Source organism: Heteronotia binoei, chromosome 12, assembly GCF_032191835.1.
Source record: "Heteronotia binoei isolate CCM8104 ecotype False Entrance Well chromosome 12, APGP_CSIRO_Hbin_v1, whole genome shotgun sequence".
NCBI lineage: Eukaryota > Metazoa > Chordata > Lepidosauria > Squamata > Gekkonidae > Heteronotia > Heteronotia binoei.
In genome coordinates this window covers 45207358-45233209 of record NC_083234.1, presented here as the reverse complement: position 1 = coordinate 45233209, position 25852 = coordinate 45207358, and the positions used below count along the sequence as shown (strand labels likewise).

At 44.1% G+C, this 25852-nt stretch overlaps 1 protein-coding gene across 1 annotated transcript; it reads left to right on the top strand.

The window, feature by feature from the left end:
- Positions 1–4864: 4864 nt before the first annotated feature.
- Positions 4865–25568, top strand: PLAT (plasminogen activator, tissue type). The gene is made up of 13 exons (XM_060251203.1): positions 4865–5006; positions 5937–5976; positions 12510–12641; positions 13759–13872; positions 16208–16382; positions 16858–16949; positions 17564–17735; positions 18620–18705; positions 19082–19277; positions 22244–22380; positions 22488–22628; positions 23246–23394; positions 24453–25568. The coding sequence occupies exons 1-13, from the start codon at positions 4938–4940 to the stop codon at positions 24609–24611; spliced, it is 1662 nt and encodes a 553-aa protein (XP_060107186.1). The 5' UTR covers positions 4865–4937; the 3' UTR covers positions 24612–25568.
- Positions 25569–25852: the final 284 nt, after the last annotated feature.

Here is a 25852-nt window from a genome sequence, read left to right as displayed (position 1 = left end):
GGAAGACCATGCAGAGGAAGGCAATGGCAAACCACCTCTGCTTCTCATTTCCCTTGAAAGCCCCTTGTTGGAGTTGCAGCAACTTGAAGCATTTACAAACAGGCATATCACAGCAGAATACCTCCAGTATACAATGGGTGTGACAGAGGAGCCTTGCATTGTATGTAGTAGGAAAGGAACTGGGTTGCAACAAGGGAGAGGGTGTGAAATAGTTAACACCAGTCTCAGGCTTAAACAGAGGCTCTCTTTATTTATCCTAAAGCAGCTTTTGTTCTTTGTTTTGCTTTCTGGCCTCTGGTAATGACTAATTGATTTGTTATGCTTCCCTGCTCTAGCCGTTATCTAATTGCCTTCATCAGCTTTGCATTAAATAGCAGAAACTGAATTCTGTCTAGGGTGAAAGAAGAAAAGTCTCTTAGATTGTTGGCCTGTTGTCGAAGGCCCCCAGGCAGAGATATACATTATCTGCAACCAACTGGCTTTCCCGCAGAAGAAATACCACAAAGTGAGAAAATGATATAAAAGATGCAACAAAAAAATGAAACAATGTAATAACTCAATGAATTTATATACCAATAATAAATAATTAATAGCAATCAATGAAATGTCCTTTCAGTATTTTTTTATAAATTTAGTGTGTATTCAAATTATTTAGCCAAATGATATGAACAACAAGCTTTCCCTAACACCACAGCAATCCTAACCGATTTAAACCTCTACACGATTGAAAAAATGACTCAGTCACTGAAAGAGCCAACAAACCAGTCCAATGTCCAAACTACTCCCTGTGGTAATATAATCTGAAGTTCCAATACCACTGGTGGTTCACACAGCTTATACTTTCAAAATCCAACCGGAACCAATACAGCGGTACGTAGTGGTGAAAGTCTTGCAGTCCCAAATTGAAAGTCTCCAATGGCAGTCCCGACTACACAAGCAAGTGAGCTGAAGAATGCCTTGTTTCAACCACCTTCTTCAAAAGATGGAACCATTCTCTCCTAATGTGGTCAGCCACAATTCTGAAACTTTCATTATATCAAAAATTTCATACATGTAGCATACCGCTCTCACATCAAAACCTTCAATAGGAATAAACACATAAACTGGCTTTTCCTGAAACTGGATTTTAAAAATGTTCATCTTGCAAGTGATTTTAGCTCTTTATTTGATTGATGTGAGACCTGTTCAAAAGTGCAAGGAAAGCGATTGCTTTGTATTCTTGTGGCACCCCTCATTATGAGCCTCATTTATATTTAGGTAAATAACATTAAACTGCCATTGTTCTTGGATTTACAAACTGTTACAGGGTCACTGTCAACTCAGGCTCAAAGAGCTTTTTTCTGGCAGACTTGAGGTGGAATATTGTGGGTCTTAGAGGACCTATTTTGATGAGATTTTGAGGCACTCCCCTTTCCAGTATAGTGTGTCTGAGTTTTGTTACTCAGTCGCACAGTCGAGTCCGACTCTTTGCAACCCCATGGACAGAGTCACGCCAGGACAAAGTCTTCCACCATCCTCTGAAGTCTGCTCAAATTCATGTTTGTTACATCAGTAACACTGTCCAGCCATCTCAACTTTTGCCGTCCCCTTCTTCTTTTGCCTTCCTGTCTTTCCCAGCATCAGGATCTTCTCCAGCGAGTTCTCCCTTCTCCTTTGGTGGCCAAAGTATTTGAGCTTCAGCTTCAGCATCTGACCTTCCAGGGAACAGTCAGGGTTGATTTCCCTTAGGACTGACTGATTTGATCTTGCAGTTCAAAGGACTCTCAAGATTCTTCTTCAGCACCACAGCTCGAAAGCATCTATTCTTCTGCGCTTGGCCTGTCTGAGTTAACAGTACATATATAATAGACTTGTAGTTACACTGCATCATGGGCCTATGACACATGCCTATTTCTAAAGTAGTGATGAAGGTACATGTGTGCAGAATTTCCCTTATAAGTGTTGCCCGTCTAATTATAAACTATGTTTTTAAAAAACAATTTTAACTTTTTCAGAGGCAGATAGTATGCTACAATAAAACTAATAACATGTTTAATATTTGTTCTGTAAAATCAGATTGCAAATGAATGTTTCCATAATGATGCTTTTTATAAAAGTCAAGATGCAAGATGATTGTAATGCATATGAAGCATCTATACAGCACTTCCAGAGTTCAAAACAATTTGTCTTGTGTTTTTTTACTATAACTTTGTAAGGCTGGTCAATATTATTATCCTCACATTGCAGGTAGGAGCTAGTTAGAGCCATCTTGTGAGTTCATGGCAGAGTCAAGATCTGAACTGGGTACCTTCCACATCATTCCGTTGTGTCTTAACCACTATGCCAAGTAGGGCTGCCAGTAAGGTTGCCAGGTCTGACTCAAGAAATATCTGGGGACTTTGGGGGTGGAGCCATGAGCAAGGGTGTGACAAGCATGATTGAACTCCAAAGGGAGTTCTGGCAATCACATTTAAAGGGATTGTATTCCTCTTAAATGCCTTCCCTTCACCTTCTTTTGGAGCTCATAGAACTGGACCCCCTGGTCCAATCTTTTTGAAACTTGGGGGGTATTTTGAGGAGAGGCTATGCTGAATATTTGGTGCCTCTGCCTCAAAAAAATAGTGCCCCCAAGCCCCAGATACCCATGGATCAATTCTCCTTTTATACCGTATGGACATTAGTCTCCATAGAATATAATGGAGTGCCCAGCAGACATTCTCCCCCCCCCCTTTCTGATGTCCTTGAAGCAGGGGGAGGGCCTCCAAACCAGGGGTTCCCCTGCCTCCAGCTGAGGATTGGGAACCCTTGTTGCCAGGTCCAGCTCAGGAAACCTGGGGACATTGGGGGTGGAGCCAGGAGACTTTCCCCATTCCCTTAAATAAATAAATAAATAAACAGCATCACAGTTCCCCTGAATAGTCTTCATTTCCTCATTCCCCCAGCTGCTGCACTTCCAGTAAATGAAAGTGAACACATGCACACACACACACTCAGCCAGAATAAACCCAGTTTGCAAGCACACACTTTAGTCATCTCACTAGGGCAATTTACTCATGAGAACTGCTGAATGTAACCATCTGCTGTATTTCAACCAACTTCTTCAGATCAACACAGGAAAATGAGAGGTTCTAGTTTACCCTTTACTATATTACTATGCAAACAACTTCTGAAAGGAATGTAAAACAAATGGAAGGACTGTGCTGGCTTCTCTTCCTTTCTCACAGCTTTAAAGGCTCACTTGGAAGAGCCAGGGGACTCTGCTGGCTCACTCCACCCCATTCACTTTGTTCCTACTGAGATTTAAAGGCACATACACATTCCAAGTTTCAAGCTTCTTCTATGGAAGGCACATAGTGGCTGTTGGGGCACGGCTTCCCTGCACTGGCTGGCGGTGGGGAGGAGCCTGCAAAACTGGGTGGTTCCCTGCTGGGACCTGGGGAATGGCAAGCCTAATGCTAAGCCAGCTCATATCTAACACAGAGGAAAGAGTTTATCTGATGCTGTTAGCAGAATGCAGTTTCCACTTCTTCATGGGGCAGTGTTTTGTCAATAAACTAATCTGTAGCATCCTGTGATGTAAAGAGCATGGGCATCTTCCACTCATACTCAGGATAGAGGATTCCTATGCATAAATTAATTACTATATGCAAATAAACAATAATTGGAGGGATTTTCCCCATCCCAAGAAGGGTGCCTTCCTAAACCGAGCTATGCCCTTCTAAACCTATTGACTTCTGTGGCCTTAGAAGAATGTAAATCCGTTTAGGTCCCTTGACTTTTAATTAAAGCTTATGCATTAGGCTTCAAGTATATAGGCGGTATTTAATTAATACCAACACTGACAAGCATGTATGTTAATTAGGTTCTTCCTCCTAGCAATGAGGGGCAGTTCTTACCCATGGTTGTAATATTACTGCACTAACAGCACTTTCATTAGCAGAGGTTCCCCTGACTGGGAGGGAAGGGAGAATTTGATTAACAGTTTATAATGCAGATTAAATATATAATTGCCCCAGTCAGTAAAAAACAGTATAAATATAATTATTTAATTAAATTTATTTTTTTCATTTTAGTATATTTATATTCCTCTCTTTCCCATAGGTGGGCTCTGGGCAGATTACAACAACAAAAAATAACAATTAAATAACAAAACCCAACAATAAAATAATAATAGAACAGTATCAAAGGAGAGTGCCGATTATCCCACATTACTTTTGAGAGATCTGCAAGCTCTGGTGGATTTGTGCATAAGGGTGTTTTTGCCACTACAGGCCCTAGAAACGTGTAGTCACATCTCTGTATAGGATGGTTTTTGGAGATGGAAGTGCAAATTCTTGGAAGAAGAAGGACTAACTGGCAGCTGCCCCAAAGATGAGTTGTTTCCATGGCTGTGGGGGAACCCAATGAAATAATGATGGCAAATAGTGTAAAAATGCAAGGGTAGGAACCGAAAGAGCTGGAACGGGCCTGACTCCTGGAACTACTCAAAGGGCTTGGTAGGCAGTTGTGGTTACAGGGAAGTGAGTCAAGGAGGCCAAAGCACCAATGACCGAGACAATCCACAAGCCAGATTTCTCAGGCCAAGTAACCTACTTTCCGCTGCCAGCCAAAGGGAGGGGACAGAATGGAAACTACAAGCCTGGGGCAACACTACAAGATGGGGGTTAAATGACTTGAGCAGATGAGTCTGGCTTTAAATCCACCAGTAAACATTTCTGTGCTGAAGGTGCTGCTTTGCTGGCAGCCCTTGAACCGGCAAATCTGCTCGCAGCCATCTGCTGTGTGTTCTATTAATGCAAGCAAAGCTCTCCCAGGGAAGCCGTTTTGTTCGGTTCATGTGTTTGCGGTGCACACCCACTATTCCCGATGTGGACCTGAGATTATTATATTAGGTCTTTATTATGTGTTGACTTCTTCCCCTTTTTTAGATCTTTGACTTTTGGGGGGAAAGCATTACCATGAGACTGGAACAGGGACTCTTCACTCTTCTGCTGCTGTTGGGAGCAATTGCCACTTTCCAGGGCCAGGTAAAGCTTTGCCAACATGCCAGTGTTTTTTGCTGTGGTTTCTCTGTCATTCTGCTGCCAGATACTTTGGCATAACAGAAGGAAAATGCTGTTTGGGCTGCAGAGTTGGTTTTCCCCAAATGGTAGGCTGGGATGAGACATTTTTGTTGGGAACCCCCTATTAGTTGTTGTGTCTAAATCTGGCCTTATGATTTGAATTAGTGAGTGAAAACTAGCCTATTCAGAAGGGCATTTGTCGGCTGCCTCTGTTTTGTGATTTTGTTGTATTTAGCTAAGAATTTCCACAAAATTTTAAAGCCAAGGAGGGAGCTTCTGCTTGAATGGAATATCGAAGGAACTTTAGGGGACACAGAAATGAGCAAAAGTTCTCCAGAGACCTCTAGGCATCCTTGACTTTTGTATCTGCAGTACTAAGAGCTTTAACTCATCTCAGGTGTACAACTAGACTCTTTGTGTAGAGGGGGCCAAAAGGGTACACCGGTAGTGGTGGTGGTGCTGAACTCTGTGACAATCATAATTTAAATAGCCTGATATGTAAAATATGGTCCTAGACTTTGGCAGCTATCCAGCGAAAGAGGACTAGAAACTTAACTTTTTAAAATAAGAACTGAAAATTCAGGGAAAGGCCCTGGAATATCACTGAGAGGATAGGCCTCCCTTATAGATATAGCTGTAATTGATTGTGCTATAAACCACTTTGGATTAATTTTTAAAAGAGTGGTATACGAGATGGTTAAATAAAAAGGTAGTTTGAGGCCTGTAAACTGCTTGTGCTTAGCTCGAGGCCAGCTACATGTTTCACTCTGATGTTTCAGATCTATGGCTGCAAGCTCCTCTAGAGCTTGGGAAATACTGGTTGTCTGTAACTGACTTTTTTATGGTACCTGCTTCCTCCTCCTTAAAAAAAAAATCTCATTTCTCTCCCTGTAGGAGTTTCCTGTGCGCATTAAAAGAGGTGCTCGATCAAGAGGTAAGGAATAAAACTTACAGCAGGACAGGGCTTTTTTTTTTTGTAGCAGGAACTCCTTTGTATAGTAGGCCACACACCCCTGATGTAACCAATCCCCTGGAGCTTACAGTAGGCCCTGTAAGAAGAGCCCTGTAAGCTTTTGGAGGGTTGGCTCCAGGAACTGTGCTCATCCCATGTTCCCAAATAAAAGACAGTTCAAGAGGTGGCTCTTGACAAGGTCTGTTCTCTTGCAGTAAGGCAGAACGCTTGAAACTGATGGTTCCTGAATTGAATTGAGCCAATTCAATTCTGCCCACAGGACAGAAGTCTTGGGTGTGTGCTCGATGCAAGGAGCTCCTGGTCCTCAGGGAACGAGTTCGTACCCTTGAGGCCGAGGTGACTGCCCTGGAGAAGCAGAGACGGTCAGTTAGGCAATTGGGGAAGACTCTTGGGGGCGTATTAGATGAGCCCCACTCTGAATGTGGCAGCCCCGTTGCTGCCAGAGAGCGTGAGGGTCTAGAGGGAACAGGGCACCTTGCTGAGGATAAGGGGAATGCGCCCTCAGAAGGGACCTCTTCTTCGGTTGGTGAGCGGGTATCCTTTCGCGCCAAGGAACCATCCCTGGGCAGGGGGAGAGGGGGGGTCTTGGTAGTTGGTGATTCGATCCTTAGGCAAGTAGACAGCTGGGTGGCAAAACCGCGTATTGACCGTATGGTGACTTGCCTGCCTGGTGCGAAGGTAGCGGACATTACGCGTGTAGTAGATAGGCTGATAGACAGTGCTGGGGAGGAGCCTGTGGTCATGGTGCATGTTGGCACCAACGATGTGGGGAAATGCAGTCGTGAGGTCCTGGAGGAGAAATTTAGGCTGCTAGGTGGGAGACTTAAGGCCAGGACCTCCAAGGTGGCCTTCTCGGAAGTGCTACCTGTTCCACGTGCAGGGCAGGAGAGACAGGCGCAAATTAGAAGTCTCAATGTGTGGATGAGACGATGGTGTAAGGAGGAAGGGTTTAAGTTTGTTAGGCACTGGGATGCTTTCTGGAACAAGCCGGAGCTGTACAAAAGAGACGGTCTCCACTTGTCTCCGGATGGAACCAGGCTGCTGGCGCTTAAAATCAAAAAGGTGGCAGAGCAGTTTTTAAACTAAATCTTGGGGGAAAGCCGACAGGAGATGGAATGTCTCTGGTTCGGGAGGACTCGTCTCAAAGAGATGAAGGGTTGGCTTCTATTTTTCTACCGAGTAACGGATCAGAGTTGTCCACTGTGATGGTGACAAACAGTATGGACTGTCTGCTAGAGTCTCGAGGCGGCAGGAGAGAGGTGGCGGGCCTAGCTTGCTTGGGAAATTATAAATGTTTGTATGCAAATGCTAGAAGTGTCCGAAGTAAAATTGGTGAATTGGAATGTTTAGTGTTGGGAGAAAACATAGACATTGTGGGAATTTCAGAAACTTGGTGGAATGAGGAGAATCAGTGGGACACGGTGATTCCTGGATATAAGTTATATCGGAAGGATAGGGAGGGAAGGGTTGGAGGTGGGGTGGCTCTGTATGTCAGAGAGGATATACGGTCCAGTAAGACTGAGGTCAGAGAATTAGATTCCCTTTTAGAAATGCTTTGGGTTGAAATAGAGGGCCCAAAAGGAAATTTAACTATGGGAGTTTGTTATCGCCCACCAAATCAAAAGAGAGAGGACGATTATAATATGATGGAGGGATTAAAGATAGCGGCTAAACGTAAAAACTGTGTCATTATAGGTGATTTTAACTACCCGCAGATTGATTGGGTCAATATGTGTTCTGGTCGAGAGAAAGAGATTGAGTTTCTTGATGCTCTCAATGACTGTGCTATGGAGCAGATGGTCTCAGAACCTACCAGGGGTGGGGCGATCCTGGATCTGGTCCTAAGTAATGCCCAAGACTTGGTGAGAGACGTAAAAGTGATTGCGCCGCTTGGGAACAGTGACCATAATGTTATTGATTTCACCATTTGTATAAATAGGGAGTTGCCCAAAAAGACCGCCACAACCACATTTAACTTTAAAAGGGGTAAATTCTCTGAGATGAGGAGGCATGTGAGGAGGAAACTGAAAGGAAAGGTAAATACGGTCAAAACCCTTGGGGAAGCTTGGAGACTATTTAAAACTATAATCCTAGAAGCTCAGATAAAATACATACCACAAGTTAGGAAAGGCACAAACAGGTATAAGAAGAGGCCAGCATGGTTAACAAACAAAGTAATGGAAGCTGTAAAAGGTAAGAAGGACTCCTTTAAGCGGTGGAAAACCAGTCCAAGTGAGATTAATAAAAGGGAACACAGACAGTGGCAAATCAAATGCAAGACTGTGATCAGGCAGGCAAAAAGGGACTATGAGGAGCATATTGCAAAAAACATAAAGACCAACAATAAAAATTTCTTCAAATATATTAGAAGTAGGAAACCAGCCAGGGAAGCAGTGGGGCCCTTGGATGACCATGGGGTAAAAGGATTACTGAAGGAGGATGGGGAAATGTCTGAGAAGCTGAATGCATTTTTTGCCTCCGTCTTCACCGTGGAAGATGAGAAGTGTTTGCCCGCCCCAGAACCACTAATATTGGAAGGGGTGTTGAAAGACCTGAGTCAGATTGAGGTGACAAAAGAGGAGGTCCTACAACTGATAGACAAATTAAAAACTAATAAGTCACCGGGTCCGGATGGCATACATCCGAGAGTTCTGAAAGAACTCAAAGTTGAACTTGTGGATCTTCTAACAAAAATCTGTAATCTTTCATTGAAATCTGCCTCCGTTCCTGAGGACTGGAAGGTAGCAAATGTCACCCCCATCTTTAAAAAGGGTTCCAGAGGAGATCCGGGAAATTACAGGCCAGTCAGTCTGACTTCAATACCGGGAAAGTTGGTAGAAACCATTATCAAGGACAGAATGAGTAGGCACATTGATGAACACGGGTTATTGAGGAAGACTCAGCATGGGTTCTGCAAGGGAAGATCTTGCCTCACTAACCTGTTACATTTCTTTGAGGGGGTGAACAAACATGTGGACAAAGGAGACCCGATAGATGTTGTTTACCTTGACTTCCAGAAAGCTTTTGATAAAGTTCCTCATCAAAGGCTCCTTAGAAAGCTTGAGAGTCATGGAGTAAAAGGACAGGTCCTCTTGTGGATCAAAAACTGGCTGAGTAATAGGAAGCAGAGAGTGAGTATAAATGGGCAGTCTTCGCAGTGGAGGACGGTAAGCAGTGGGGTGCCGCAGGGCTCGGTACTGGGTCCCATCCTCTTTAACTTGTTCATAAATGATTTAGAGTTGGGAGTGAGCAGTGAAGTGGCCAAATTTGCGGATGACACTAAATTGTTCAGGGTGGTGAGAACCAGAGAGGATTGTGAGGAACTCCAAAGGGATCTGTTGAGGCTGGGTGAGTGGGCGTCAACGTGGCAGATGCGGTTCAATGTGGCCAAGTGCAAAGTAATGCACATTGGGGCCAAGAATCCAGGCTACAAATACAAGTTGATGGGGTGTGAACTGGCAGAGACAGACCAAGAGAGAGATCTTGGGGTCATGGTAGATAATTCACTGAAAATGTCAAGACAGTGTGCGTTTGCAATAAAAAAGGCCAACGCCATGCTGGGAATTATTAGGAAGGGAATTGAAAACAAATCAGCCAGTATCATAATGCCTCTGTATAAATCGATGGTGCGGTCTCATTTGGAGTACTGTGTGCAGTTCTGGTCGCCACACCTCAAAAAGGATATTATAGCATTGGAGAAAGTTCAGAAAAGGGCAACTAAAATGATTAAAGGGCTGGAACACCTTCCCTATGAAGAAAGGTTGAAACGCTTAGGGCTCTTTAGCTTGGAGAAACGTCGACTGAGGGGTGACATGATAGAAGTTTACAAGATAATGCATGGGATGGAGAAAGTAGAGAAAGAAGTACTTTTCTCCCTTTCTCACAATACAAGAACTCGTGGGCATTCGATGAAATTGCTGAGCAGACAGGTTAAAACGGATAAAAGGAAGTACTTTTTCACCCAAAGGGTGATTAACATGTGGAATTCACTGCCACAGGAGGTGGTGGCGTCCACAAGCATAGCCACCTTCAAGAAGGGGTTAGATAAAAATATGGAGCAGAGGTCCATCAGTGGCTATTAGCCACAGTGTGTGTGTGTGTGTGTGTATATATATATATATATATATATATATATATATATATATATATATATTTGGCCGCTGTGTGACACAGAATGTTGGACTGGATGGGCCATTGGCCTGATCTAACATGGCTTCTCTTATGTTCTTATGTTCTTATGTTCTTAATTTGGTGTAGTGGTTAAGTGCATGGACTCTTATCTGGGAGAACCGGGTTTGATTCCCCACTCCTCCACTTGTACCTGCTGGAATGACCTTGGGTCACCATAGCTCTGGCAGAGGTTTTCTTTGAAAGGGCAGCTGCTGTGAGAGTCCTCTCAGCCACACTCACCTCACAGGGTGTCTGTTGTGAGAGAGGACGATAAATGAGATTGTGAGCTGCTCTGAGACTTGGAGTGGAGGGCAGGATATAAATCCAGTATCTTCTTCTTCTATCAGGAGTGTGTGGCCTAATATGCAAAGGAGTTCCTGCTGTAGAAAAAGCCCTGCCTGAGCAGAGAGCTGTGCAAGCTCAGCAGAGAGTTGTGCTAAATGGACCCATCTCCCACCATTGCAAAGAGGACCCCATGCAGAGACTGCTCTGAGCTTGATCTAAGTGTACTGCATGCTCAGAACATCTGCAGCTAAGTTCTGTGCTAGGACAGGCCTGGTTCTGCAACAGTCATTCAGCAATTGAGCAAATGTGAAAATCTGTAGCCATTAATTAAACCTGGGCTTTTAGTAAATGTGGAATTCTTTTAACAAGAGCTGGGGGAATGGGAATGGACAGAGAAGCTAGGGAGAAATGAACCTTGTAATGGACAGGCAAAAGTATTGTGGACATGGCAGGGCCAGCTGTATCTTGTTATAGGATACAGTCACAACTGGAACATGTTCCCAAATCAAAGAATTCAAGAGGTGGCTCTTGACAAGGTCTGTTCTCTTGCAGTAAGGCAGAATGCTTGAAACTGATGGTTCCTGAATCATCTTTTTACAAATGTATAAACAGAACACCTTGAAAATAAGCAGGCTCCTAAAGTTGACAGCATAACAATTAATCATGCTGTAGGTTTCCCAAAAAGCAGTAATTGCAGCCACATCTGCCAAGTTCGCATCCAAGATTCAGCACTGTTAGATTTTCCAGCATTCCTTTTCTGTCTTTGTTTGTACTGTTTCACTAATCCTTCTGGTAGTTGATGTGTGTGACATTCCAAAAGCTGTAGATCCATGTTCTAGCCATTAAGGTGTCAGGTTATGCAAAACTACAGTGATAGGCACCATTACACTAATCAAGACAACTGAATTTAAGCACCAGATTTTGGAACAGCAGGTTTTTAGACTGATAGAACATTTCTGATTAGTTGTAGAAGACATCATTTTGAGATACAGATACACTCTTAACATTATGCAGACCAACATACATTGTGGGGAGGAATGCATACACTCAGCTCACCCTGCCACAGTAAAACACAAGCATCCATGCAGAATTTTAATTTGTAGTATATAGGAAAATGGTATTCTTGCAGACCCACAATGGATAAAAAACTGCTCCCCCCCCCCCCCAGTGTTTCAGCTTGGGGGAAATGGTTCAGGGAGGAAGACTGGAATCCTTCCTTGCCTGGTGCTGTGGTTCCAATCTGAATCATGCCCTGCAGTGTTGAGTAAGTAAATTCCCCACAGCTGCCATTGGGTCTGTGAGGGAAATGTTTCAGCACATGGAAACTCTGACCCAACTCATGGACAAACATATTTGTGTAGTTTAGCTCTAAATGTCTGTGTCGAGTGGTAACAAGAATCCACAAAGATAAGCTTGGTGTGTTTTGGGCTGTTTGAATAGTGGTGCTGTATGTGTGTGTTCTTTGTGCAAGGGTGCATCCCTATATCTGAGTCTTCTCTTCTCGGGACCCTGACAATGCAATTCGGAGCAAAGTTAGGCCCTTGTGAATTCATGGAAGTCACTGAACTTAAAAGGGTATAACTCTGTTAAGGATTTTTCTTTAAGACCACTAGAAGAACTTCTCCTGACCAGCTTTGAATTTCATTCTTTTATCTGAGGTAATGAGAACTGGAAACTTGCTTTGTTAAAATACTTTGATCTTAGCAGAATGCAAAAATTTGTGTTTGCGTGACTATTCAAATTAAGAATAGACCTTTGATTATTATTTTTGGATATTTCATAAGGGTAATGTGACAAAACCTGTGAATCTTGCCAAGAATTTAGAAGAGAAGGCGTTTCCCTTCCCTCAGAACAGCACAAATAACCCTGGAGGGACTACAAATCTTTTTACACCCCACATACAATAGAGAGAGGAAAGAGCAAGACAAAGAAAGAGAGGGCCACTTGGAGGCACAGATTGTTGAGAAGGAAAAAGGGGAGGGTGAAAATGGTTTGCAGGGTCTCTCTTCTCACAAGGTTTTTCTGTTTCTTGACTGCAGCCATATGTAAAGACCCATCAACCCAACAGATTTACCAGCAAAGGGAAAGCTGGCTACGACTAGCAAACAGCAGAGTTGAATACTGTCGGTGTGAGAATGGCCGCAGCCGCTGCCATGCAGTGCCTGTCAAAGGTAGGTCTGGATTGTGCACGAGACAGAAATTGGAATAAACTGAGATTGGTTGGAGAAGGTGTAGGGGTGAGAAACTGGCATGGCTTCCTTCAAAGACTCCTGGGAAATGTAAGAACTGTACAGAAAAATAGTTTCAGCAAATATTCCTTCCACACGGACATTTTTCTTTGGATTTACTTCCAAGCTTGAGTGCTGTTTTTGAGAGCACCCACATGACATTGACCTCTAATCATCCACTTTCCAGGTTTTCCCTGTCTTTGGCGTGCTCTTTCTCAAAATGGCTTTTTACAATGTTTTCTGAAAGAATGTAGCTAAAGTGCATTTGCATGCCATCTGAATGGGAAGGAGCATACTTTCAAAGGTTCTGTCCACATCAGCACCATTTTCCTTCCATGAACTCCTTGCAGTTGTCATTTTCTCCTTCAAGATGGTGATGAGCTTCTTTTTTTAAAAAAACTGTTATAACAGTATAGTGCTTGTTTCTTGAAATGACACTATCAGTATATATTCCACACAGGTAACCATAAGAGTTTGTCAGGACAGAAATAGCAGGGCCCTGTGTAACTTTGAAGCCTGAAAGGTTATTCTGGCACAGATGTTTACAATAATTTTTAGAAGGGCCACAAGACTGTCTCAACAGTATGAAGAGCTAGTATTGTATAGTAGTTAGAGAGCGAGATTATAGGTCCTGGTTTGAATCCTTACTCTGTCATGGAAACTCACTGAGTGACCTTGGGCCAGTCATTCACTCAACCTACCTCACAGGGTGGTTGTTGTAGAGTTCAAATGGGGACAGGAAAATGATGCTGTGAGCCCCTTTGGCTCTCTGTGAGGAAGAAAACTGAGATATAAATATCTAAATAAAGTATTCTCTTAAAGCACCACTTATGTTTAAGTCAGACAAAAGAAGTTCTGCTCTGCAGAGCTTACAATCCAAATTCTAACAGGAGAGAAGGCAATCTAAGAGCAAGGATCAGGAGGAAGTATAAGTGCCATAATGTATTCTTAGGCTTTGTTCCCCTTGAGGGTGAGGACTAAGCCAGTGTAAGTCTGCAGTAGAACCTAAACTACCATGGAAGGCGGAAACTGAGAATCTCCATGTTTGTTTTTCTGCCAGCCTGTGCCCAGCAGCAGTGCTTCAACAGGGGCATCTGCCAGCAAGCATTGTACTCCCCCAGCCATTTCATCTGCTCATGCCTCCCGGGCTTCTCTGGGAAGCAGTGTGAGATTGGTAAGTATGCCTTCCTGGAAAATGATGAATGGGTGCAATACAAGGAAGAGGACTACCCTGAGTTTAGCGTTATGCAGTGGGTTCTTGGCTGAGAGCTTGGTCACCTCTCATTATTCTGTAGTGAATACAGATGCTGCTGGGCTATAGCTAGGGAAGGTGTACAGGATAATACATACAGGGCAGGACTGGGGATGTGTTCCTGGCTTTTCAAAGCAGTTATGAAATCTGTACCAAGAAAACTGACCTTGATAAACTCTGTGCAGTGAAGATGCTTCACAAATCTCTGTCTAGTTTTCATGGCTGCTTCTATTAGCTGGGGGAAACACACAGGGAATCTGAACTGCCATGGAAGAAGGAAAGTAAGAATCTCTGTTCTTAAGTTTTGTCTCACAACCTGTACTGTACTCAGGTGTGTTTTTTTTTTCTGAAAGCTTTCTTCCCCCCAACCTTTTTGTCTTGAGACTTCACCATATATTGACCATTTGCCTTAAGGAATATAATATTCCTAGTAGAATATTCACTTTATTTTTGAAAATATTGCCTGGTGCAATCCCAGATGCGGTGCAACTCTAAGGTTATGTTATTTTGTGCAAGCCTTGCTTCCACTTGCACTGCGTTGCAGGAGTGCTCCTGTTCTGTGGAGCTTCTCCCTCCAGCCCCAGGAGCTTTTGTGCTTCTTTCAATGAACCAAAATACACAGCGTGAGAGGGAAGCTCTGTGCAACAAAGGCCCAAGACAAAGAGAGGTGCAAACAGAAGCAGGGCTTAAGATGAAGTCCACGCTTATTATGAGAAAAACATTTTTCAAAAATCTGGTCTGTATGGTTATGAAATTCAGCAGATGTAGTATTTTCTCAAAACAAAAATAAGACAGATGGAGAAGAGTTGCAGAAGCCCCATTAGTCACCAGAGGGGGCACCATTTCTTTCTTTTTTACAAACGTACAAAGAATTTCTTACAAATATACAAAATATTTTAGAGGGGTGTGTGTATCTGCACCTGGAAGTCATGTTGGCCTTTGGTGACTGACCCCTAGAGGATATTCAGAGAGATGGCTGAATAGAGCCTGCCCCGTCCTCTCAACTGGAAATTTAATGGAAGTCTCCCATCCAAATACTAACCACAGCAAACCCTGCTTAGTTTCCAAAAACTGATAAGATTGGGCTTTCCTGAACTATCCAGGCCAGAGTGGGAGGGTGCCATTTCTGTTCCTTACCCAGTTTCAAGTGCATTGCTCTGGATCTTCATCTCTGTATTCTTGCTGCCAATAGACCACTTTTTTGTTTCCCTCCCTTCCTCCTCTTCCTTCTTTTGATGCCTTAGTGCCTGAATCTTTTGGCATTCTGAAAATCCTTAGCTTTGCCATCTGCAGAAATTAGGAAGTTGAAAATAGGCCACTGAGTGTAAAGGGCATGACTAGAAGAAGTTATTCTGAGTGTAAGTAGTATGGTGGTTTCCCCCATGGAAGTCAGAAGTCATCTTGGTGCAGATTTGCACTGTAGTGGCATAGAATACACTGTGTTCTCTGGACCATAGACCAGGGTCTCATATAGTAGCTCCAGATTGCATGGGGAAATTAGCTTCTGATCTCACACTATCCTTCTCTCCAGACATTTTATAACATTTGCCTGCCCTTTCTTGCAAGGTGCTTAGGATGGGGTAAATGTTGATTTCCCTATTTTAGCCCCACAAGGACGAAAAGAAACTGGAAACGTAACAGAACCAAGGTCAGCCACTAAACATCATGGCTGGGATAGGATCTGAATCTGTCTCCCTACTTTAAGTCCAGCCTACCCAACACTGAATTTCATAATAACATTTGGTGTTTTATATAGCATTTTAGAGTGCTCAAAGTGCATTTTAGTAATCTTTACAGTGTCTTCATAAAGTAGGTTAGGATTATTACCCTTATATTGCAAATTAGGTAGGAGCACTAAGAGTTGCTTGCGGACAACACTATTGAGAGTTTCCTGCTTTCACTGCTCAGTGTGTAGGCTACACTAGCTGTATTGTGCGATACCTCCCCAGTCCCCACCAAGGGAGGACAGAAGGGAAGCAAGACTTAGCAAGCTAAATAGTTATTATGGGCTATGAATGTATCTCCTGCTGCTATGAGATAATTGGGTATAAGTTTCACTCCAGCCCCGTGCAGACCCCAGCAGCGATGGCTCATCCAGTCTCCTATTCTAATTTCACTCTTCATGATGTGCCAATGCAAAGCTGACTCAAGAGCTGTTGCATTTGCAGAAACGCCCTTTGTGCTAGGGCTCTGCTGCATGGAACTCATGACAACCAGGAGGACTAACAGGAGTGATTTTTTTTCTTATCTGGTACAGATGCTGAAGCCACGTGTTACAATGATGCAGGAGTAACGTACAGGGGAATGTGGAGCACAACGGAAAGTGGAACCGAGTGCTTAAACTGGAACATTAGTGCCTTGGCGCAGAAGCGATACAACGGGCGCCGGGTGGACGCCATGCAGCTGGGGCTCGGCAATCACAACTACTGCCGGTGAGAGGAGGGACTTGGGCTGGTCTGCAGTCCTTGCCTGGCAAATATTCCATCCTCTTTCACAGATACACCTGTCTCCAGAGTGATCCCCAATATCTTAAGTTTGGAAGCAGCAAAAGCTGCAATTTGGTAGTGTGGTTAAGACTCTAATCTGAAGAACCGGGTTTGAGTCCTCACTCCACATGTAGACAGTTGGGTGACCTTGGATCAGTCCCTTCAGAGCAGTTCTCAAAAGATCTCTCTCAGCCCAACCTACCTCACAGGGTATCTGTTGTGGGGAGAGGAAGGGAAAGAGATTGAAAGCTGTTCTGAGACTGAGTGAAGGGCAGAGTATGAGCAAAGATACATGTACATATATTTTTTCTGCTGTATAAAATTTGGCTTTTGGGAGGCTGCAGGATTTTTTTTTAATGTTGAATTTCCCTTTTTGTTGATGGTGCTAAACCGTGGCTTCATGTTTTTTCTCTCTCTCTAGGAATCCAGATGGGGACTCCAAACCCTGGTGCCATGTTTTCAAAGCAGGGCTGTATTCCTGGGAATATTGCAGCATCTCTTCCTGCCCCAAGAGTAAGCGCATGGCTCCTTCTGAAGGGAAGGGGAAGATTATGCCTTGAAAATGGCATGCAGGGCAAGAGAGTGAGCAGATCAGCTTCTGGTCTGTGACTCTCCAGGCTTTCACTTACAAGGGATATATAGACTAAGTCACTTGCAAGCCGGTGGTGGTGGTTTGCTTTACTGTAAGGTTGCAGGGGAAGTTTGGGCTGCATTTGGTCAGAGGTGAGGGAAATACTTTTGCTTGTGCTCAGAGACATTTTTCTTCAGACATTCCAGGATTAAACCCAAATACTGTTCCTTGTATGTATGCAGTCTTTGACAGGATACCATCACTGCTGTTGATCCATTTTAAATACATAACTAACAAATGGCTGCTGAGTCTAATCTTGTATTTCCGCTCTTCTTTGATAGCACTGGCTTAACAAATGGTGTGCCCATGATACTTTACAGAATTTTGTAAACAAGTAGACAGGTCCTCACCCCAAGGATCTCATAATCTGACACTGACGGTGAAGGGGACAACAGAGGGAAGGAGGGAGAGGCTGACTGTTTACTTCTGTATCATTCCATTTTCATGACTAGCTATTTCCAATTTAACTTGCAACTTTTTCTCACTTTTTTCACAGGAAATGGTGACTGTGTTTCTGGAAGGGGCACCGATTACCGAGGCAGCCATAGCCGCACAGAATCTGGTGCCACTTGCCTGAGATGGGACTCCAAAATCCTTACTAACAAGTTCTACACAGCCTGGAAGACCAATGCACAGCAACTAGGCCTTGGCAGCCACAACTACTGCCGGTAAATGGAGTCCCCACTTTTTCTCTGTCGAGGTCCCATTGAATGACCACTGAGTAGCCATCTGGCAGGTTTTCCTTCTTTGGCCTAATAGGAGATCATGTTTCTAGAGACCAAGCTATCCAGCCAAACTCTTCTGTACAGCCTCTGAGAGCCGGCATGACTGTGAAGTGCCCCACTGAGTTGGAGTTCATAGAAGCCCAAGCCATTTCCTTCTCCCCTCTCAGGGAGGGCTAGATAGTGCACAGTGTGAGGAAGAGTGAGATTTTAGGTCAACCTGATACAGGGGACTGCTTCACATGATAGCCATAAATCTTCCAATAAAATGACATGCAGCAGGAAGCCACAACTGATTGGAAACTCTCAGTTGCATAGCCACGCATTTTTTTTAGCAGGAATGCACAGGAATGCAGTTTCCGTTGGTTTGGCATCAGGGTGTGTGGCCTAATATGCAAATAAGTTCCTGCTGGACTTTTCCTACAACAAAAGCCCTGTGCATAGGCATGTATATGCCATTTTTAAAAAAGGTCAAAACACAGCCTAATGCAGATCTATAATTAGGATCCCCTGAAGAGGTGTGTTAATAGTGAGCTGCCCAGTGCTGCTGTTGTGAAGTCTGTGAATGTGGGGTGCATGTTTATGGGAGGGGGATTCTGACTCTTTTCCTATACTTTCTTCAGTATAAATGTGTTCCCCCAGCGGCAGCTAATGCATGATCCAACTGAAATTTTCTTCCCTGCCCAAGATAACCGCAGTTGTGGAGATCTTTTGCATGCCAAGTAGATGCTATACTCCTGGGCCATGGCCCTTCCCATCACACACCATTCTATAAATGGCACCTGGGAGAAGAGTCAACCCTGAAATATTCTCTCTTCTATATATTGCAGGAATCCTGACAATGACACCAGACCATGGTGCCATATCCTGAAGAGCAGCAAGACACACTGGGAATTTTGCGATGTGCCAGCTTGCTGTAAGGAAATTCTGTTGTCGTACCTTCTTTGCCAAGCCTGAGCCATAACTGCTAGCTGGCTACAGTCAGGCCTGATGCTGTCAACACTAGAGCAATGGTGGAGTCTTGGGGACAGACCTGACATTATTTTTATGCTGGTTTAATGATGGCTTCTCCTCTCTAAGGAATCTTGGGAAGTCTGAGCTAGCCCCCACCAAAGAACTACAGTTTCTAGAGCTCTGGAGAGAACAGGAATCTCTATTCAACCTGTTTAACGCTGTGGCCTAGAGATCCACTCCTCCTCTTCTGCAGTGGGTTCTATCCTGACAATAATATTAGCTTCAGGGAATGGCTTGTGCCTTGTGAAATGTCTTAGTTTCTTTTTTTACATCTACAGCCACCTGTGGATTGAGGAAGCACAAAAAGGCCCAGTTCCGGATCAAAGGAGGCCTCTATTCACACATCCAGTCACACCCATGGCAGGCAGCCATTTTTATCCGATACCGGAGAGTACGTGGAGAGCACTTTCTCTGTGGTGGGATCCTAATCAATTCTTGCTGGGTCCTCTCGGCAGCCCATTGTTTTGACGGCGGGTAAGGAACAAATGCAGCTGATGCATCTTCTCTGAATTTCCTGCTATCTAGTGGGGCAGCAGGGCAATCTGTCATTCAACTTCCATTTGCCACCAGAATTTCATAGGCTGAAATGGAGTAGGACCCATAGAGCAACATGGAAGAGTTGACCCAGTGCTCCTGGAGGTCTGACTTGCAGGAATGCCTTCCAGGGACTGTTGCTGTCCATGGCTGTTGAATTTTCTAACCTCCCTGATGGAGCAGCAGCTGTCTGATGTGTATCTGTAACATCCCCTATCCTGCAGTGACTTTTGCTAGCACAGGGGGCACTGTGAGTCCAGTTTTGGGTCCTTATAACTGATGGAGACTGGCAACACAGGCCTGTGGTCCATCCAGAATCTTAATCCCAGGGTCTCAAAAGGTAGTCTGGGCTGACTGCAGAAGAAACAGAGCTGCTTACCGTAACAGAAAGGCTTGATGTTTCACTCAAATACACAAAGCTGTTTTGTAACAAGTCAGAACAGAATGTTGGTTTGTTAATGTCAGTATTGTCTAATCAGACAGGCAGTGGCTCTCCAGGGTCTCGGGGAAAAAAGACTACCACCATAGTGTAGTATAGTGGGCAAGAGCAGGGGACTCTTAACCTAGAGAACTGGATGTGATTCCCCCACTCCTCCACATGCAGCCTGCTGGGTGACCTTGGGTCAGTCACAGTTCTCTCAGAGCTCTCTCAGCTCCACCTACCTCACAAGGCGTCTGTTGTGGGGAAAGGAAGGGAAGGTGATTATAAGCCACTCCGATACTCCTTCAGGTAGTGAAACATCAGGGTATAAAAATCAACTCCTCTTCTCACTTATTAGCAACACTCTGAACAGGCTGCATAAAAATCTCCCAGGCAAAATAAATAAATAACACACAATCCTTTAAATGGGAGATGCCAGGGACTTAACCAGGGGACATTCTGCATGTAAGGGACATCCTCTGCTACTGAGCCCCAGCCCCTCAGTTTCTGTATGCTATTAAATGTACTGTGGAAGAAGTTTGTTAACTTAATATATTTTGTAAAGACTGCTTTGTTCTTCAGACTTTATAAGAACATAAGAGAAGCCATGTTAGATCAGGCCAATGGCCCATCCAGTCCAACATTCTGTGTCACACAGCGGCCATATATATATATATACACACACACACACACACACACACACACACACACACACTGTGGCTAATAGCCACTGATGGACCTCTGCTCCATATTTTTATCTAACCTCCTCTTGAAGGTGGCTATGCTTGTGGCCGCCACCACCTCCTGTGGCAGTGAATTCCACATGTTAATCACCCTTTGGGTGAAGAAGTACTTCCTTTTATCCGTTTTAACCTTTTTGCTCAGCAATTTCATGGAATGCCCACGAGTTCTTGTATTTTGAGAAAGGGAGAAAAGTATTTCTTTCTCTACTTTCTCCATCCCCTTGTGGTTTGAATAAGCTTGAAATGATATGGTATCCTACCGTTTTCTTCTCCTTTGGCAAGAGATTCTGTTTCCTAGTCTCAATGCAGGCAGCTGCTTGATAAGTCAGAACAGTCTAGGCTTCAAGACTTCAAGCAAGGATCCTTTCCAGCCCAGCTAACTCGAGTTGCTAGAAATTAAGCCTTGGACTTTCTTCATACCACATATATGCTTGACCTCTGAGATATGGCCCTGTCCAACTGCTGAGTCTCAGCAAAAGAAAAAGACCAATTTCACACTAGGGCACGTTCTGGGTAGAGAGCCCTTTTGCCCCCAGGCTTCTCTCCATCTTCATATAAGCTGCCGCAGAGCTGCTAGTTGGTGCGCCACTTTTCTGCAGCAAACAAACCACTTGTCAGAGGATCTCGCTTGCTGCAGAATAGCGGTGCGCCAACTCGCAGCTCCAGGGCAACTTGTGCAAAAATGGAGAGAAGCCCCAGGAGCAAAATCCACCCAGAACAAGCCTAGTGTGAAACCAGTCAAAGTTGTCATCAGGAGGGCTTTTTGTGGCTGCTGCTGCCTGGGGGCACAAAAATGCACCCCCCCTCCATGGTAGCAGTAGTTTCGGGAATGGTGGAAATGGCATCTTTACACCCCATGCTGCTTGCTGCTGCCTTCACTCCCCTCATGCCCTGCACCTTCCCCTCTCCTCCATCACACCTGTGTAAAAATGTAGACACTATGATGATTGTGCTGCCCCCCCCCACCATTGGCCCAGAACCCTTCACTTTCCCTACTGAACCATGCTGTAGCTTTAGTGCAACTTGGCAGAGAAAATGGGAGAAAGCCATTGAAAGAGCCAAAGGGGAGGGTGGCATTCTGCCCCACACCGTTTTGGAAAGTAGAGTTTAGCTCTGTTCCCCACTGCCCACAGTGGTGATGGCTGGAATGCCCATACTAATGTCCCATCTGCTGTCACTCTGCAGTTTCCATTTAGATGCAGAATTTGGTTTCTTAGTAGCAGAATATAGTTTAGAGCCCAGAGATTCAGGTTTTCTAAGACCCATTGTGCTTCACATATGAAGAAAGTTTGAGTCTACTTCTGAAGAAGTGTGCATGCACATGAAAGCTCATACCTTGAATAAAACTTTGTTGGTCTTAAAGGTTCCACTAGACTCAAACTTTGTTCTATTGCTTCAGACCAACATGGCTACCCACCTGAATCTGCTTCTCACATGTTAATAAAGAATGCAAGAAACTTCTGTAAGTTGGCCAGTATTATCTCTGAAGTGTGCACATAGAAGGGGGAGAGGAGACTTGCTGAAAGCCAGCCCAGTGTGTTTGTGGCCATGCTGAAAGTAGAAAAGCTTCCAGCTCAAACTTTCACCCTCTGTACTATGTTAACTTTAGAAATCATGGTTGTAAGTGGGTCTTAAAGGCCTTTATTAGATGATCAAGGAAAGTGGAGTCTTCACTTTCGAATTAAGAGGTTTTGCACATGAGAAGCTTGCTGACTACCGTGGAATAATCTTCCATTCTGCAGGATCATCGTCAACCGCCTGAAGGTTGTGTTGGGTAGGACTTACCGTATGGTCCCTGAAGAAAATGAGCAGCAGTTTGAAGTGGAGAAATACATTTTGCATGAAAACTTTGACCCAAACACATATGACAATGATATTGGTAAGACTCACCCCTGCTTGCTTGTGGGAACAGATGCACATATGGGAACAACTGGCAACATTTCCATTTTAATGTCTATGCACTCTCTTCTCCCCTCCCCCAAACAGTTTTGCTGAAGCTGAAGTCCAGCTCAGAAGAGTGTGCAAAAGAAACAGACACAGTTCGTGCTGCCTGCCTCCCAGAGCCAGGGCTGAAACTGCCTGACTGGACAGAGTGCGAGATCTCAGGCTATGGCAAGCATGAGGAATGTAAGAATGGCTGTGCCGCATATCCTCCCTTACAATAGTTGTGCTGTGGAAAAGTTCTGTAATCAACAGCTGGAGTCTCTTCCTAGACTACTTCTAGGTTTTATGTCATCCATCACTCACTCTGCCACCCTTTATGGCTCTCGCAATTTGCCATGCAAGGTGGTTGTCTTGTGGCAGGACTGGAGGCACTCTAGAATGGATTTGATACTAGCTAAAATTCAGGCCACTTGATTAGATGGAAGGCGATCAGCGGCTGCCAGGTCTCGTCCCTTTTGCAGCTGGAGAAACGGCCTTGGCGATAGCAACTCCCTAAGCAAGCCTCTTTCCTGATACCCATGAGCTGCATTCCTATCTGATTACTTACTGTTTTGTGCGGCTGAGCTGTTGAGGCACCAGAAGTGCATCTGGCTTCCATTAGAGCAAGTCAGATCATCTGAGTCCTGAACTTTCATCTCCAAGTACACTTTGCTTCTCAAACTTTCATGTTTTGATTTTCAGAACTAAACAAGGGGTGGTGGTGGTTGTGAAGAGAAAAGTCATGGGATGTGAGCAAGGATGGGCACTTCACACACACACACAGTTCTTACTAATTTAGCATAATCCACCTCTCTCACCAGTTTCTCCCTTCTACTCGGAACGCCTGAAGGAAGGTCACGTGAGGCTGTATCCAGACAGCCGCTGCACACCCCGGCAGCTCTCTAACAGGACTGTTACAGAGAACATGTTGTGTGCAGGAGACACTAGGCAGCTGGATGATGCCTGCAAGGTAAACCCAAGTTCTAAGAATATGAGAATCACTTTGCAGGACCAAACCAAAGGTCATCTAGTCAAGCACCTTGTCTCTAACAGCAGACAGCCAAGGGATTTCCACAACACATCAAATAGCCCCACCTCCTGGACCACTTCGGGTCAGGAAAAGAGCATGGGGGGGGGATGAGATTTAACCCATTTCTCCATGTTTGTTGTAGTCTTAATCTTAAAAACTCATATCTTGCTTTTATGCAGAGTGGGTACCCCCAGGCCTAACCTGCATACTCCCTACTTCTGTGAGAGCCCTCTCAGCCCCACCCACCTCACAGGGTGTCTGTTGTGGGGGGAGAAGATATAGGAGATTGTAAGCCACTCGGAGTCTCTGATTCAGAGAGAAGGGCGGGGTATAAATCTGCAGTCTTCTTCTTCTTCCCTAATGTGTGAGTTCTAAGATCTCCCTCTGCCTGTACGTGGACCGTTTTAGCAGCAGCCCATTCTTTAGAATGGTCTTCATAAAGAAGTCAGAAAAAGCCCTTCCCTTGCAAATTTTTCTTGGGAGAGGGGGGCAGCAGCTTTCACAGCAATGTTGTTTAGAATGGCTTTTGATAGAAAATAATATATAGAGTGTGGGTTTGGACTACAGAGCCTTTTCTAATTTATAGTGGTTTATTTTGCATGCTGTCAGTTTGTTTTTAGTTGTGGTGGGTATCGTTCATTTGCTTACCGGTGATGGGAAGTGCTATCAAGTCATGGTTGACTTATGGCAGCCCTATAGGGCTTTTAAAGCAAGAGACTTTCAGAGGTGGATTAATATCTGTTCATTAAGCTGTCTTGAGCCCCTAGTTGGTGGAAAAGTGGTATAAAAATATTTTCATAAGTAAGGAACCAACCTGGAGCCCTATTAAAGGAAAACAAATGGCCAAATATGTGTTACATTTTTCCTAGTGTGCGCATGCACTATTTTGGATTTTCCTCATTAGGCAACAAAATCTCACGGGCTGGTCTTGTTAAAGATTCCAAAGGAATTACTCCGGTCAGTCCTTCTCACTGTCTCGTTTTTCTTTTCTGCTGCAGGGTGATTCTGGGGGCCCCCTGGTTTGTCTGAAAGATGGCCACATGAACCTTGTTGGCATCATCAGCTGGGGTGATGGCTGTGGGAAGAAAGACACACCTGGTGTATACACAAATGTGGTTCGCTACCTGAGCTGGATTCAGGAGAAGATGAAGCCTTGATGGCATCAATGAGCCACGTTGAAGCCTCCCTCTTGTTCTCCATTCTGGAATCTCCTTGTATCAGGGAGATGTGGTGGATGTCAAAACAAGAAACTGTTCTTGTGGTTACCAAGATAGGCTGGCACGACTGACAGAGGGAGGGTATGTGCCTTTCATACCTCTTCAGAGGTGATTAGTTTAGGTGTTTGGGTTGTGTATTTTTTCTGTGCCTGTTCACCGAGTAACAGAGATACAGTTGGTACCAACAACACCCCTCCCCAGAAAGCTCTAGAGATTAGCAGGAAAAGCGTGTGCAGTGCTGCAGGAGCATCTGGAAGATCTTCATCCATTCTGGAAGAGTAGTGGCTGAACTGTGAACTTTACGTACAGAGAAGCATGAATACAGTCTTGGGTTAACTGGCTTACCTCCTGCAGCACTCCCATTTGTGTCTGAAGTTATAATGCCAATGGCTCCAGAATTAGGGTGGGAGAACCTTGAGCAAAGACTCAGTGAGAATGTTTAATTTTTTTCCTATGATCTTCTTGGGTATTCCATGTTAAGTGATAATAATGGGGCTATTCTGAGGTAGTGTGTCCTTCACAGGTCCTGCAGTCCCTTTCAAGCTGGCATTGTTACCAAGAAAAGAAGTGAGCATTTGGAAAAGAAGTTCCTGCTGTCACCACAAGAGAGAACTAACTAAACAGAACTAAAGCGGAACTGTCAGAGATTCAGATGGTGTCACAGTTCAGCCTTACTTCTAACCGAAGTTTTCTTGAACCAAACATCTTTGACATCTTCTTTCTTACAAAATTTGAAGGATTATTTTTGTACTTTGTATGTATTTAAACTTTCCTACTATGTACTTGAATAGCAGAAGCTTTTTTTTTTTACTGTTGCACAGTGAGACTGATAACTTTAAATTGTCACTGGTATGTCCCTCATTTATTAAACTGTTATTCTATTGGTCTTATTTTAAATTAATTGGTGAGCGCTGCATGAATTCTTTTCAGACAAATGAAAGATTTTGTGAAATTGAAAAGATCACAGAACACACTGGGAGGGGATAGGTGGGCGAATCAAAATGCGGGCCCAGCATCGAACTCCAGTGAAAGCAAAAAGTACTTTCTCCTGCATAATACCTGTGCAAGTTGGGCTTGCACAGATGTTCCTACTGAATCTTGCCGAATTACTATGAAAGTAGTTGTGCCTAAATAAAGTATGGAGCATGAATTGTTAAAATGGTTTGTTACATAGCTTCAGT

Bases quoted from the DNA above. Each gene is read 5' to 3' on its own strand.
- PLAT (XM_060251203.1), top strand. From the start codon at position 4,938: ATGAGACTGGAACAGGGACTCTTCACTCTTCTGCTGCTGTTGGGAGCA. The intron at 12,642-13,758 runs GTAGGTCTGGAT...TTTTTCTGCCAG, and splicing joins CCATGCAGTGCCTGTCAAAG to CCTGTGCCCAGCAGCAGTGC. The intron at 19,278-22,243 runs GTAAGGAACAAA...TCCATTCTGCAG, and splicing joins GCCCATTGTTTTGACGGCGG to GATCATCGTCAACCGCCTGA.